The following is a 12,436-nucleotide window of genomic DNA, read 5'->3' as shown; positions in this document are numbered from 1 at the left end:
CATTTTGCTTCTACAGAGTTAACATATTTACTGACTGCCTGTACTGTGTATATCACTTTCCAAGTTGAGTTTGCAGTAATAGGACCTTTTCCTTTGCCTCACAGAGCTTGAAATCTAGCTGAGAAAATAGGCATGGATGTGCTTATAACTACAGTAACATGAAAATGTTAAAACACAGGTGTGAATAGAAAGTTAGAGGATCACTGCAGAAAAGAACAGACACATTACAAGCTTCATTTACTTTCATTAAGTTCTATAAGGATATTATGAGGTAGATGTCATTGATTTTTTTTTTCCAAAAGTTTTTTTTTTATTTTGGTATCATTAATATACAATTACATGAGCAAAATTGTGGTTACCAGATTCCCCCCATTATCAAGTCCCCATCATATATCTCATTACAGTCACTGTCCTTCAGCGTAGTAAGATGCTATACAGTCATTACTTGTCTTCTCTGTGCGAAACTGCCTTTCCTGGACCCGCCACTACATTATGAGTGCTAATCGTAATGCCCCTTAGTCCCCTTTCCCTCCCTTCCCACGCCAACCCCACCTCCAGCTCTTTCCCTTGGCAACTATTAGTCCATTCTTGGGTTCTGTGAGTCTGCTGCTGTTTTGTTCCTTCAGTTTTTGCTATGCTCTTATGCTCCACAGATGAGTGAAATCATTTGGTACTTGACCTTCTCCACCTGGCCCACTTCACTGAGCATAATACCCTCTAGCTTCATCCATGTTGTTGCAAATGGTAGGATTTGTTTTCTTCTTATGGCTGAATAATATTCCATTGTGTATATGTACCACATCTTCTTTATCCATTCATCTACTGATGGAAACTTAGGTTGCTTCAATTTCTTGTCTATTGTAAATAGTGATGCGATAAACATAGTGTGCATATGTATTTTTGAAACTGGGCTCCTACATTCTTAGGGCAAATTCCTAGGAGTGGAATTCCTGGGTCAAATGGTATTTCTATTTTGAGATTTTTGAGGAACTTCCATACTGCTTTCTACAATGGTTGAACTAATGTACATTCCCACCAGCAGTGTAGGAGGGTTCCCCTTTCTCCACATCCTTGCCAGCATTTGTTGTTCCTAGTCTTTTCTATTTTGGCCATCCTAACTGGTGTGAGGTAATATCTCATTGTGGTTTTAATTTGCATTTCCCTGATAATTAGTGAAGTGTAGCATCTTTTCATGTGCCTGTTGGCTACCTGAATTTCTTCTTTGAGGAAGTGTCTGTTCATGTCCTCCACCCATTTTTTAAAAGGGTGATTTGCTTTTTGGGTGTTGAGGCATGGGAGTTCTTTATATATTTTGGATGTTAACCCCTTGTCAGATATGTCCTTTACAAATACATTCTCCCATACTGTAGGATGCCTTTTTGTTCTGTTGATGATATCCTTTGCTGTACAGAAGCTTTTTATCATGATGTAGTCCCATTTGTACATTTTTTATTTTGTTTACCTTGCCTGAGGAGATGCATTCAGGAAAAAGTTGCTCATGTTTGCATTCAAGAGATTTTGCCTATGTTTTCTTCTAAGAGTCTTATGGTTTCATGACTTATATTCAGATCTTTGATCCATTTTGAGCTTACTTTTGTGTATGGGGTTAGACAATAATCCAGTTTCATTCTCTTGCATGTAGCTGTCCAGTTTTGCCAACATCAGCTGTTGAAGAGGCTGTCATTTCCCCCTTGTATGTCCATGGCTCCTTTATGGTATATTAATTGACCATATATGTCTGGGTTTATATCTGGGCTCTCTAGTCTGTTCCATTGGCCTATGGGTCTATTCTTGTGCCAGTACCAAATTGTCTTGATTACTGTGGCTTTGTAGTAGCACTTGAAGTCGGGGAGCATAATCCCCCCAGCTTTATTCTTCCTTCTCTGGATTCTTTGGCTATATGGGATCTTTTGTGGTTCCATATGAATTTTAAAACTATTTGTTCCAGTTCGTTGAAGAATGCTGTTGGCAATTTGATACGGATTGCATTGAATCTCTAGATTTCTTTAGGTAGGCTGGCCATTTTGACAGTATTAATTCCTCCTAGCCAAGAGCATGGGATGAGTTTCGATTTGTTAGTGTCCTCTTTAATTTCTCTTAGAGTGTCTTGTAGTTTTGAGGGTATAGGTTTTTCACTTCCTTGGTTAGGTTTATTTCTAGGTATTTTATTCTTTTTGATGCAACTGTGAATGGAATTGTTTTCCTGATTTCTCTTTCTGCTAGCTCATCATTAGTATATAGGAATGGAACAGATTTCTCTATATTAATTTTGTATCCTGCAACTTTGCTGAATTCAGATATTAGATCTAGTAGTTTTGGAATGGATTCTTTAGGGTTTTTTATGTACAATATCATGTTATCTGCAAACAGGGACAGTTTAACTTCTTCTTTGCCAATCTGGATGCCTTGTATTTCTTTGTGTTGTCTGATTGCAGTGGCTAGGACCTCCAGTACTATGTTGAAAAGAAGTGGGTAGAGTGGGCATCCTTGTCTTGTTCCCAATCTTAAAGGAAAAGCTTTCACCTTCCTGCTGTTAAGTATAATGTTGGCTGTGGGTTTGTCATATATGGCCTTTATTATGTTGAGGTACTTACCCTCTATACTGATTTTGTTGAGAGTTTTTATCATGAATGGATGTTGAATTTTGTTAAATGCTTTTTCAGCATCTAAGGAGAGGATCATGTGGTTTTTGTCCTTCTTTTTGTTGATTTGGTGGATGATATTGATGGATTTTCGAATGTTGTACCAGCCTTGCCTCCCTGGAATAAATCCTACTTGATTACAATGTAGATCTTTTTGATGTATTTTTTAATTTGGTTTGCTGATATTTTGTTGAGTATTTTTGCATCTATGTTCATCAGTGATATTGGTCTGTAATTTTCTTTTTTTGTGGTGTCTTCGTCTAGTTTTGGTATTAGAGTGATGCTGGCCTTGTAGAATGAGTTTGGAAGTATTCCCTCCTCTTCTACTCTTTGGAAAACTTTAAGGAGGAGGGTATTAGGTCTTCACTAAATGTTTGATAAAATTCAGCAGCCAAACCATCTGGTCCAGGAATTTTGTTCTTAGGTAGTTTTTTGCTTACCAATTCTATTTTGTTGCTTTTAATTGTCTGTTCAGATTTTCTGTGTCTTACTGGGTCAGCCTTGGAAGGTTGTATTTTTTTAGAAAGTTGTCCATTTCTTCTAGGTTATCCAGTTTGTTAGCGTATTATTTTTCATAGTATTGTCTTGTAATTCTTTATATTTCTGTGTTGTCGGTAATGATCTTTCCTTTCTCATTTCTGATTCTGTTTATGTGTGTAGACTCTCTTGTTTTCTTGATATGTCTGTCTAGGGGTTTATCTATTTTGTTTATTTTCTCAAAGAACCAGCTTCTGCTTTCATTGATTCTTTCTATTGCTATATTCTTCTCGGTTTTATTTATTTCTGCTCTAATTTTCATTATGTCCCTTCTTCTACTGATGTTGGGCCTCATTTGTTCTTTTTTTTTCTAGTTTTGTTAATTGTGAGTTTAGATTGTTCATTTGGGATTGTTCTTCTTTCCTGAGGTAGTCCTGTATTGCAGTATACTTCCCTCTTAGCATGGCCTTCGCTGTGTCACACAGATTTTGCAGTGTTGAATTATTGTTGTCATTTGTCTTCATATATTGCTTGATCTCTGTTTTTATTTGGTCATTGATCCATTGATTATTTAGGTACATGTTATTAAGCCTCCATGTATTTGTGGGCTTTTTCATTTTCTTTGCGTAATTTATTTCTAGTTTCATACCTTTGTAATCTGAGAAGCTGGTTGGTACAATTTCAATCTTTTTGAATTTACTGAGGCTCTTTTTGTGGCCTAGTATATATGATCTATTCTTGAAAATGTTCCATGTGCAGTTGAGAAGAATGTGGTCCTTTTGCTTTTGGATGGAGTGTTGTGTAGATGTCCGTTAGGTCCATCTCTTCTAATACGTTGTTCAGTGCCTCTGTCTCCTTACTCATTTTCTGTCTGGTTCATCTGTCCTTTTGAGTGAGTGGTGTGTTGAAGTTGTCATTGATTTTTTTATGGACAATGATGTTGATGTGTGCCAGTTAGCTTCCTTCCCTGCTTCCCTGTCAGCCTTGCTCTTTCCATCCCTTCCTCCTCACACTTTCCTCTTCTCCTCCTCTGTCTTTGCCTTCACAAGCCCTTTATTGGCTATGTACTACTTGCTGAGACAATGATGAAAATAGGCTGCACAGGCCAAACCAGATTCCCATCTCTAAAATGATTGGCCCATTCCTTTTAAGTATATATGTTTTGCCATTAAAGTAATTCATGAATTTTGTGATGCCTTTGGGTCCTTAATGATTAGTTCCTTAGATGTAACTTACACCATAACAAAACAGTGTCTTGTTTTTATGATTCTTGAAAGTTTATTTGTTTATTATTAGGTACATACTGCCTGCAAAGATTTATACCATCCTGTATGTCCACTTGGCCAGTGTAAAGTGTCTATCATACCTCCAATTGCACTGAACAGCACCGATTCTGATGGTACGTAATAGTAGCATGAATATGTATATTCCTGGCATGCTGAATGCTGATACGTACATTTATTTTCCTAGAATAAATAGAACTGTAGCTGTTAATCTGGTCAGTTTTTTATAATAATTCCATTTGTAATTCTGAACAGTACATTTAATTTTTAAATGAACATTTTAAAATACATTGGTGAAATTACTGTAAGTAGTACATAGATTTTGCAAATCAACAGGTGAAAGAAGATCATGATTGTGTAATGAAATGCCATCTGAAAGTGTTCTTTTCTATGTAACTGAAACTGCCCACTAGCATAGCTCTTATTGAGATCTTTTTTCCTGTATTTTCAGTGCAGGAATTTATATTTATAAATTCATTCACTTTTCCAGTATTTTACAACCTAGTTGTAAGTGCTGAGAATCTGTTTATGATACAGGTTTTGGGAAAATACACTAGTAACTTCTTTCTAAGCAAACCATTTACAAAAGGCTTTTCCCATATACTGTTATTAATGTTTTGTACTGATAAAGTTCCTTGTGCTTTCCAAACTTTTAATATAGATTATGCCAGTAGGTAACACAGATATAAGGAAATAAGGTGCAAAGATGTGATTTGTTTTTTTTTAACCTGTGCTAAAAACAGGCATCACCTCCAGATTTAATACATCAATTGGTTATTCATTATAAATTTTAAAAATGTTCTAAGGTCTCATCAAGGAACACTTAAAATGTTTTATAATCTTGAGTATGAACATGAATTCTTTCACAAGTATGGATTTATGGACTCTGTTTTCTTTTTTAATTATTGTTAATGCAGGTGATATAGCTTCAACTATCTGTGACTTTTACCATCATTGGTGGTTTTTCATTTAAAAGCATATTTGAAAAGATAAGTTCTATAGTCATTATGTGTAAATAATAAACCTCCCTTCATTTTGGGGGTCAACATTGTAACATTGTTAAAGTAATAAACAATGGTCTTTATCAATTTATCTTATTTTTGCTGAAGTTTTGTTTATAGTTTAAAAGAGAAAGCTGTATATATTGATCTTGTACTGTGTTCTTTTTTATAGGTTTCTGTAGAGCAACATTTTCATTCTGTGTTAGTCCTCTATTGGTTTTCGTCAATTCTAAGAGTGGAGATAATCAGGGAGTGAGGTTTCTTCGTCGATTTAAGCAGTTGCTAAATCCAGCTCAGGTGTTTGATTTAATGAATGGAGGTCCTTATTTAGGGTAATTGATTTTGTTGTTTTACTTGTTTTGTGGGGGGTTTTGTTATTTTTTATTGAAATATAATCGATATACAATATTATATTGGTTTCAGATATACAACATAGTGGTTCAACAGTTATACACATTACTAAATGCTCATCACAATATGTGTAGTTACCATCTGTCAATGTACAAAGATATTGGAATATGATTGACTATATTCCCCATGCTATGGTTTCATCCCCATGATTAATTTATAATTGGAGGTTTGTATAGGGTAGTTGATTATTGATTAATCTTGTTTGAATGAAAGGTAGTATTGAGCATGAAATATGTTTGGATTTAACCAGTTCATGAAAATTATAGGTTCATCTAGACATCTCTGTGTTGATCTTCTCATCCGTCCCTTTCTTAAGACTCTTAATTATGTTTTGACACAACCTTTTTGATATTTATATAACTTCTTTATGTGTTGAAAATTAGAAAATGTGTTTAGAAAATATTTTAGAATATAGCCTACATTAAATACTAACAGTTTGCTGAGCTCTAAGAAAGAGATACAAAATAAGTTCAGAAAATAATTTCTATGGAAGGTTATTGTTGATTTTTATATAATACAAATAATCAGTTATCTAACTGAAGCGCAGATACTATCATGTGTCTCACAGCCATTTCCTCAAAGAATTTCAGACTCAGTTTACATAAATACCAAAAGTGCTTTTATTGATTGTTCAGTTTCAGCTTTCTCAAATGTCTTATAACTTAAAATTAAAAAAAAATTTTTTTTTTCAGTAAGGGAAAATATGCCTTGAGGCAGTTTTAATACACTTAAATTTAAAATGGTTTTTGTTGAAGAGGTGGTATTGTGTCATCTGAACCAGAGGCCTGCAATCTCTGTACGATCACTTCTGCCATACTAGCTTTTCTTGGGTTCCACAATTACCTTGCAGCATGAACACAGAAGTAGAAATGGGGACTTTAGACACCAGTGCCTGAAAAGGCCCCATCTGTATTATAATTTACCAGTTCCCTGTCCTCTCTCTTTCTCTCATCAGTTTCTCCGTGCCTCTTTCTACTTTTGTCCCTGCAGGGTCTTCCTTCTTAATCTCCATTGCCTTTTTCTTGCTGAGTCCCAGGCCCTCTGGTCCCGCGGGGATTGGTCTTCATGGGCATCTGCCTCCTCCCTCACCTGCTTGTACCTCCCTCCCCCTGCCTTTGGGTCCTGGCACGCCCTCAGCAAGCCTCTCTTCTCCCCTTTGTCTGCTCTGTTGCTGGTGAGCTTTGTCTCCCTTTCTAGCACATCTGTTTTATAATCTGTCATAGTTCTAATATCTTATATTCTTTCATTTTTCCCACCCATCCTCTAAGATTCCAGGCAACTCCCTTTGTGAAACTTCTTGAGATTGTCTCTGTTATCATAGCTTGTGGATTTTCCACAATACTTGACATGTTCAAAGGTATATTCAGGAGGTGGGATGTGTCATAAGTTGAGATGAAGGAAGATAGAATTAAAAAGATTGACCTGAGAAAAGGAGAGAAAAAGTGAGAACTGACTGGAACTAAAAGTGACCCATTCACAAGGTTGGGCAGATCTCTTCAGGAGCTGCCCCGAGCGTCACTCAGTAGCCCCAGTGCCCCAGGTTCTCCATCCCTGGTTTGTAATTTGCTGTTTGTAAAGATATGACATATCCTTGTAATGGAAAGAGAAAACTCCTTACTTCTGCCGTCTTGTATCACTCCCCTTTCATCCTCTTTCCCGGGTTCTGCTTGCTTGCTTATTTCTCCATCCTCTTTCTCCTAATTTTATTTCCATGTCTTCTTTATGACTAAGACGTTTTCTTGAGTTAAAAATTACAGTCAAGTTAATTTTTATAGAATAATATATATCTAAGTAAAGGTTCTTATAGTAAGTCTGAACATGAATACCAGTAAATACACAATAGCAAAGAACTGGGGAAAGTGACTTTATGTTAATTTATATTAAAATGTGATATTTTTTACTTTCAGTTTAAGATTATTCCAGAAGTTTGACAATTTCCGGATTCTTGTTTGTGGAGGAGATGGAAGTGTAGGTTGGGTTTTGTCCGAAATTGATAAGCTCAACTTGAATAAACAGGCAAGTAGTAATTCTTTTCACCGCTAGTTAACACGATGACTCTGTAGCAACCTGCGGGAAGTGCGGGAATGTCACGGTCCCTACTTCTCAACTCGTCTGTGGTCTCCCTGGTGTGTTCTCTTGCAGTGCCAGCTGGGGGTGTTGCCCTTGGGCACAGGAAATGACCTTGCCCGGGTTCTTGGCTGGGGAGGTTCCTACGATGATGACACCCAACTTCCTCAGATTCTGGAGAAGCTGGAACGAGCCAGTACCAAAATGTTGGACAGGTAAAAGCAAATTCTCCTTTAAAACTAGATGGAAAATAGGACACTGAAACCAATTTTTGGTAACTTAAGATGTTACTGACTGAAAGTCCCGTGAGGGCAGAGACTTGTCCACCCTCCCACCCTGATGTCCAGAGCAGAGCGTGGCACAGTGCAGACACTCAGTAAGTCTATCTTTTGAATAAATGAATGAATTGCAGCAAAAACTGAGAAAACTAGTCGAATGAACCTATTATTTTCAAGATAGAAGGCTGTGTTGATACAGCAATTACTTTTAATTGCTGCACAGCTCAGAAAGCTTAAATAGTTAATTTTATGGGGTGCTTTTGGTGAGTATAATAGGTGTGTAGCTCCATCATCTTATGGTTTCATTAAAGCTAAGAAACATATAAATCTTAGATTTGTTAGAATATTTCTTCTTAGTTGTACATATTAAGAATGGATTGAACCAACAAAGAACTAAATGCTAAAAAAGATAAACCTTTCCCAGGGTGGGGAAGGAGCAGGAAGACTGTTTCATATGAAGGAACTCTCACTGTGCCACAGTACCCAGATCATACCTCCTAACAGCTTTCTCTGTCAATGCCCCGTTTATAAAACAGAAATCACCCTGAGTATTGTAGAGGAAGTGTTGAGAATTTGGGTATAGGGAACAACAGGACTCAGTAGGCAGTAACCTTGCCCCTCAAAAAGGAGAACAGAAATGTCAAAATATCGTTACAAGCTTGAGCTAGCACAAATCAAAACAGCTTTGATAGGATTAGCCATCTGTGGAATTGTTCCTGAAAATAACAAAATCTCATCAGGGAGCCACCAATCCAAAATGTAATTACTCTAGGATGAGCTATAACTTAATTAGTTGTAACCTTGCCTGTCATAAGGCGATGTTGTAATGGTTGATCCTTTTGCTGACAGAATATGTTAAAAGAAACCTGGACTGCAGAACGATTACCTGTGTTTATCCAAAATTATTCATGAGAGGGATATGATATTCCAGTAGTTTAGGTATTAAGTGGATTCAGTGTCCAGTTTCTGAAAGAGCCCTGAGTAATTTCCTAGACAGCTGCACAGTTCTTTGCTTACCAAACCACATGGGCTATTGTTAATGGCTTTTTGTTGAAATTTTAAATACCACTCTTGTTGCATCCTGGGAAATGCTGCTAGGGATTTCCTCTGCCCTGGCTGAGTGCTTTTCCCTTGTGTGTGAGAAAAAGTAACTTCGTCCTGTGGTTAGCAGGGAAACAGCGCCCCTGTGGTGAAAGTCCTTGATACAGACCTGCAAAAAAACAAGAAAAAAAAAAAATCAAAGGAGATTTAAAAACCTGGGACCATTATTAGAAATAGAAGAATATTTTTGTTCCTGTGTTTTATTAATTTAAGAATACTGTTTGTACAGTGTAGCACAGAGAAGGCAAACAATGAATCTGTGGCATCTTACTACACTGATGGACAGTGACTGCACTGGGGTATGGGTGGGGACTTGATAATATGGGTAAATGTAGTAACCACATTGTTTTTTCCTGTGAAACCTTCATAAGAGTGTATATCAATAATACCTTAATAAAAAATTACTAAGAAATAGGTAAAAAAATCTGTTTAATCATATTCTAAATTACATGAGCTTTTTCATAGAAATCAATTGATCCGATCCTCAAAACAGTGCTTAGGGGTGGCCAAGACAAGCATTATTATGACTTGTCTACAAAGATGAAAATTGAGGTTTGTAGAGACAGTAAGAGTGGCTCATACTTTTTGTCTACCTGGCACTCTTAGTTACTTTACGTGATGAAGTACCATCTTTTTATCATCACTACGCACCTAAAGATAGCTGATATTATAGTCTCCATCTTACAGGTAAAGAGTTCAGAAGGTTTTTGTATTACCAGTGTCACATAGCTAATTAAGTGGTGGAACTGGCACTCTGCTCTGAATCCAGAATCTAGTTGCTAAGGTCTTCCCTCGACATTGTACTCTCCTCTTTAATGCACGTACGCACCAGATGGGGCCTCACCTTTTGGTCTCTGACTCTGCTTAGCTAGTACCAGTATGTATCCTTTCTTGACTTGTGCTGCCACTTTCTCTTCAGCTCCAACAATCTCTCATCAGCGGAGGTGGTACAGCATGGAAGGTGCAAGGAACTTAAGATATTTGGGTGGATCTCTTTCCTATTTCTTTAACTGTCATTTGACCAGAGAAGTATTTCTAGCTGTATGGAACTTGACTTTCATGTTTTCAATTGTGGTTCTCCCTATATGGATATTTATAAACTGTAATTATTTTGTGTGTTGCTTGTATTGTAGCTGTTTTCTGCACTAGAGTCTAAGCTTCATTAGGAAAGTCTTACTCACCACTGTACTCCCAGACCCTGGAATGCTTACTATTGCTTTGAGAGGTCCAATAAATATCTGTTGCATGGATGAATGAATGAATGAATGGCTTTTTTTGTGCTCAAATATATATTTGTAGTATATTCATGTCAAGAGTTGAATAGTAGCTTTAAGTAATTATTCACTTTATACATCCTAAGATACTCCTTATGTCTTGGGGGATTTTCTGGGAATTTGGGTTTTTATGCAAAGACTTATTAGGCTAAATGATGTATCAGGCTTAAATACTGATACTAATCTTGGGATTCTCCCCTAGGTTCTATCACTGGCTTCAGCCATGATATGCTTTTCTTAAAATTCATGTGCTAAGTACTGCTTTTATTATGCTTTGTGTCTTTGTAAAATCTTTATTTCACATCCTGTTACTGATAACCATAATGTCCCTACCAAATTGTTCTTCACAAATTTTGAAATTATTATTTTAGATAGAAGATTGGATTTATCTAGAGTTGATTGCTTTTCTCTAATACCAAATGAGTCAATGCTTAGTTTGAAATTAATATACAGCTAATTGAAATAAATTTGCTTCAATTAGGTATTTTTTCCATTAATATTTTCCTTTCTTTCCCATGCTTACTTTCTTTCTTAATTTTAGAATGGAAATTTAGCTAATTTTCATTTCATGTATGTATAGTCTGACTTGACAAGATTGATTGTTGTAGGAAAATAATTTATATTCTATAGGTAGATGTATTTATTTAATCTAAGACATTGTTTTAGAACTTTGGGTTGTGACACATTAGTAACTTACACAATTTAGTTAGTAAATTGCAGTGAGCATTATTTAAAGAGTGAAACAGAAGAATTTAGAAAAGTCAGACTGCATTGCACCTGATGAAGAGAAAATCTCGTGACATATGTGCATTTCTTATTGTGGGTCATGGCCTTAAAAAGTTTGGAGGTCATTAATCAGAGAATTGGTAAGATGTGGAAATCTTAAATTACGAATTCAGCCTTTTATGAGATTACCAAAATTCCATCTCTTTCCCCATAGCTGGTTGTTTTAGATACAGTAAAGCATAGCTCATGAATATTTGTGCATATGTATGTATATGAGGTGAGGAAAAGTCAGTTGATTAAATTTTAAAGGAATTTTAGACCAAAGATCTTTCTCCCTTCAGGTGGAGTATAATGACCTATGAACTCAAATTGCCACCAAAGGCTTCTCTACTTCCAGAACCTCCAGAAGCATCTGAAGAATTTTATGTAAGACTTTAACCCTTTACCTGTTTCATTTGAAAATAGGGGTGAATATCTTGAACACATAAGAAAACTTGTAAGATATGGTAACATATTTACTGAATTATATTTTTTGTTAATTGGTATGGACTTATTGACTACTCCCAGTCCTCTCCCCAAGAAGAAAGAGTTCTTACCATCTGGGTTAGAGTCCTTCCATGACCACCTACCCTGGGAGTGTGAACCTAGCCTTGTCACCTGCCTTGGTGGGCCTCCATTGCTTCATCTGTGGAGGGAGGCGACAGTGTTGTGAGGATGAAGTGAGGTCACATTGGTGGGTACAGCACCAGGCATGCAAGTTCCCCTTCTCTTGCTCCTGAGAGTTCTCTCCAAATACTCCACCTGCCTGCTTTCTCTTACCAACAGGCCTCCAGACAAAGGCAGCTGATGACAGGTTCCTTTTAGCTTGTACTCACCTTCTGCTTCAGCCATGAGCACTTGCTTAGTTATTAGGTATTAGCCTAGCTCCCTTAAACAGTCTCCAAACACACCGATACTTGTGGCCAGAATGTTACACAATTTCTTTTTTCCTGCTTTGCCTGCTCTGTTGAGGGTTCATCAGAACAGGTCTCCAGGTTAATCCTGTTGGTCAAGATAAAACAAAGGAACAAAGAGCCCTTCATTCCATCCCTGCTGCAGACCATTAATAACTACAGCTTTTAGGTGTTCTTAAAAATTCAGCACTCTTATTAAACCTCAGAACACTGGAGATTGAAA

At 36.7% G+C, this 12,436-nt stretch overlaps 1 protein-coding gene across 1 annotated transcript in view; it reads left to right on the top strand.

Moving 5' to 3' along the window:
* DGKH (diacylglycerol kinase eta) overlaps window positions 1-12,436 on the top strand; it is a 200,060-nt gene that overhangs the window by 109,333 nt on the left and 78,291 nt on the right. Inside the window, exons 9-13 of the mRNA XM_036932386.2 lie at window positions 4,416-4,518; window positions 5,576-5,735; window positions 7,722-7,830; window positions 7,957-8,096; window positions 11,602-11,686. Of these exons, the coding sequence (XP_036788281.2) occupies window positions 4,416-4,518; window positions 5,576-5,735; window positions 7,722-7,830; window positions 7,957-8,096; window positions 11,602-11,686 (597 nt within the window). The remainder of the gene's footprint in view (window positions 1-4,415; window positions 4,519-5,575; window positions 5,736-7,721; window positions 7,831-7,956; window positions 8,097-11,601; window positions 11,687-12,436) is intronic.

Source organism: Manis pentadactyla, chromosome 17 (assembly GCF_030020395.1).
Source record: "Manis pentadactyla isolate mManPen7 chromosome 17, mManPen7.hap1, whole genome shotgun sequence".
In the NCBI taxonomy this organism is placed as follows: Eukaryota; Metazoa; Chordata; class Mammalia; order Pholidota; family Manidae; genus Manis; species Manis pentadactyla.
This window is presented reverse-complemented; position numbering and strand designations above follow the sequence as displayed.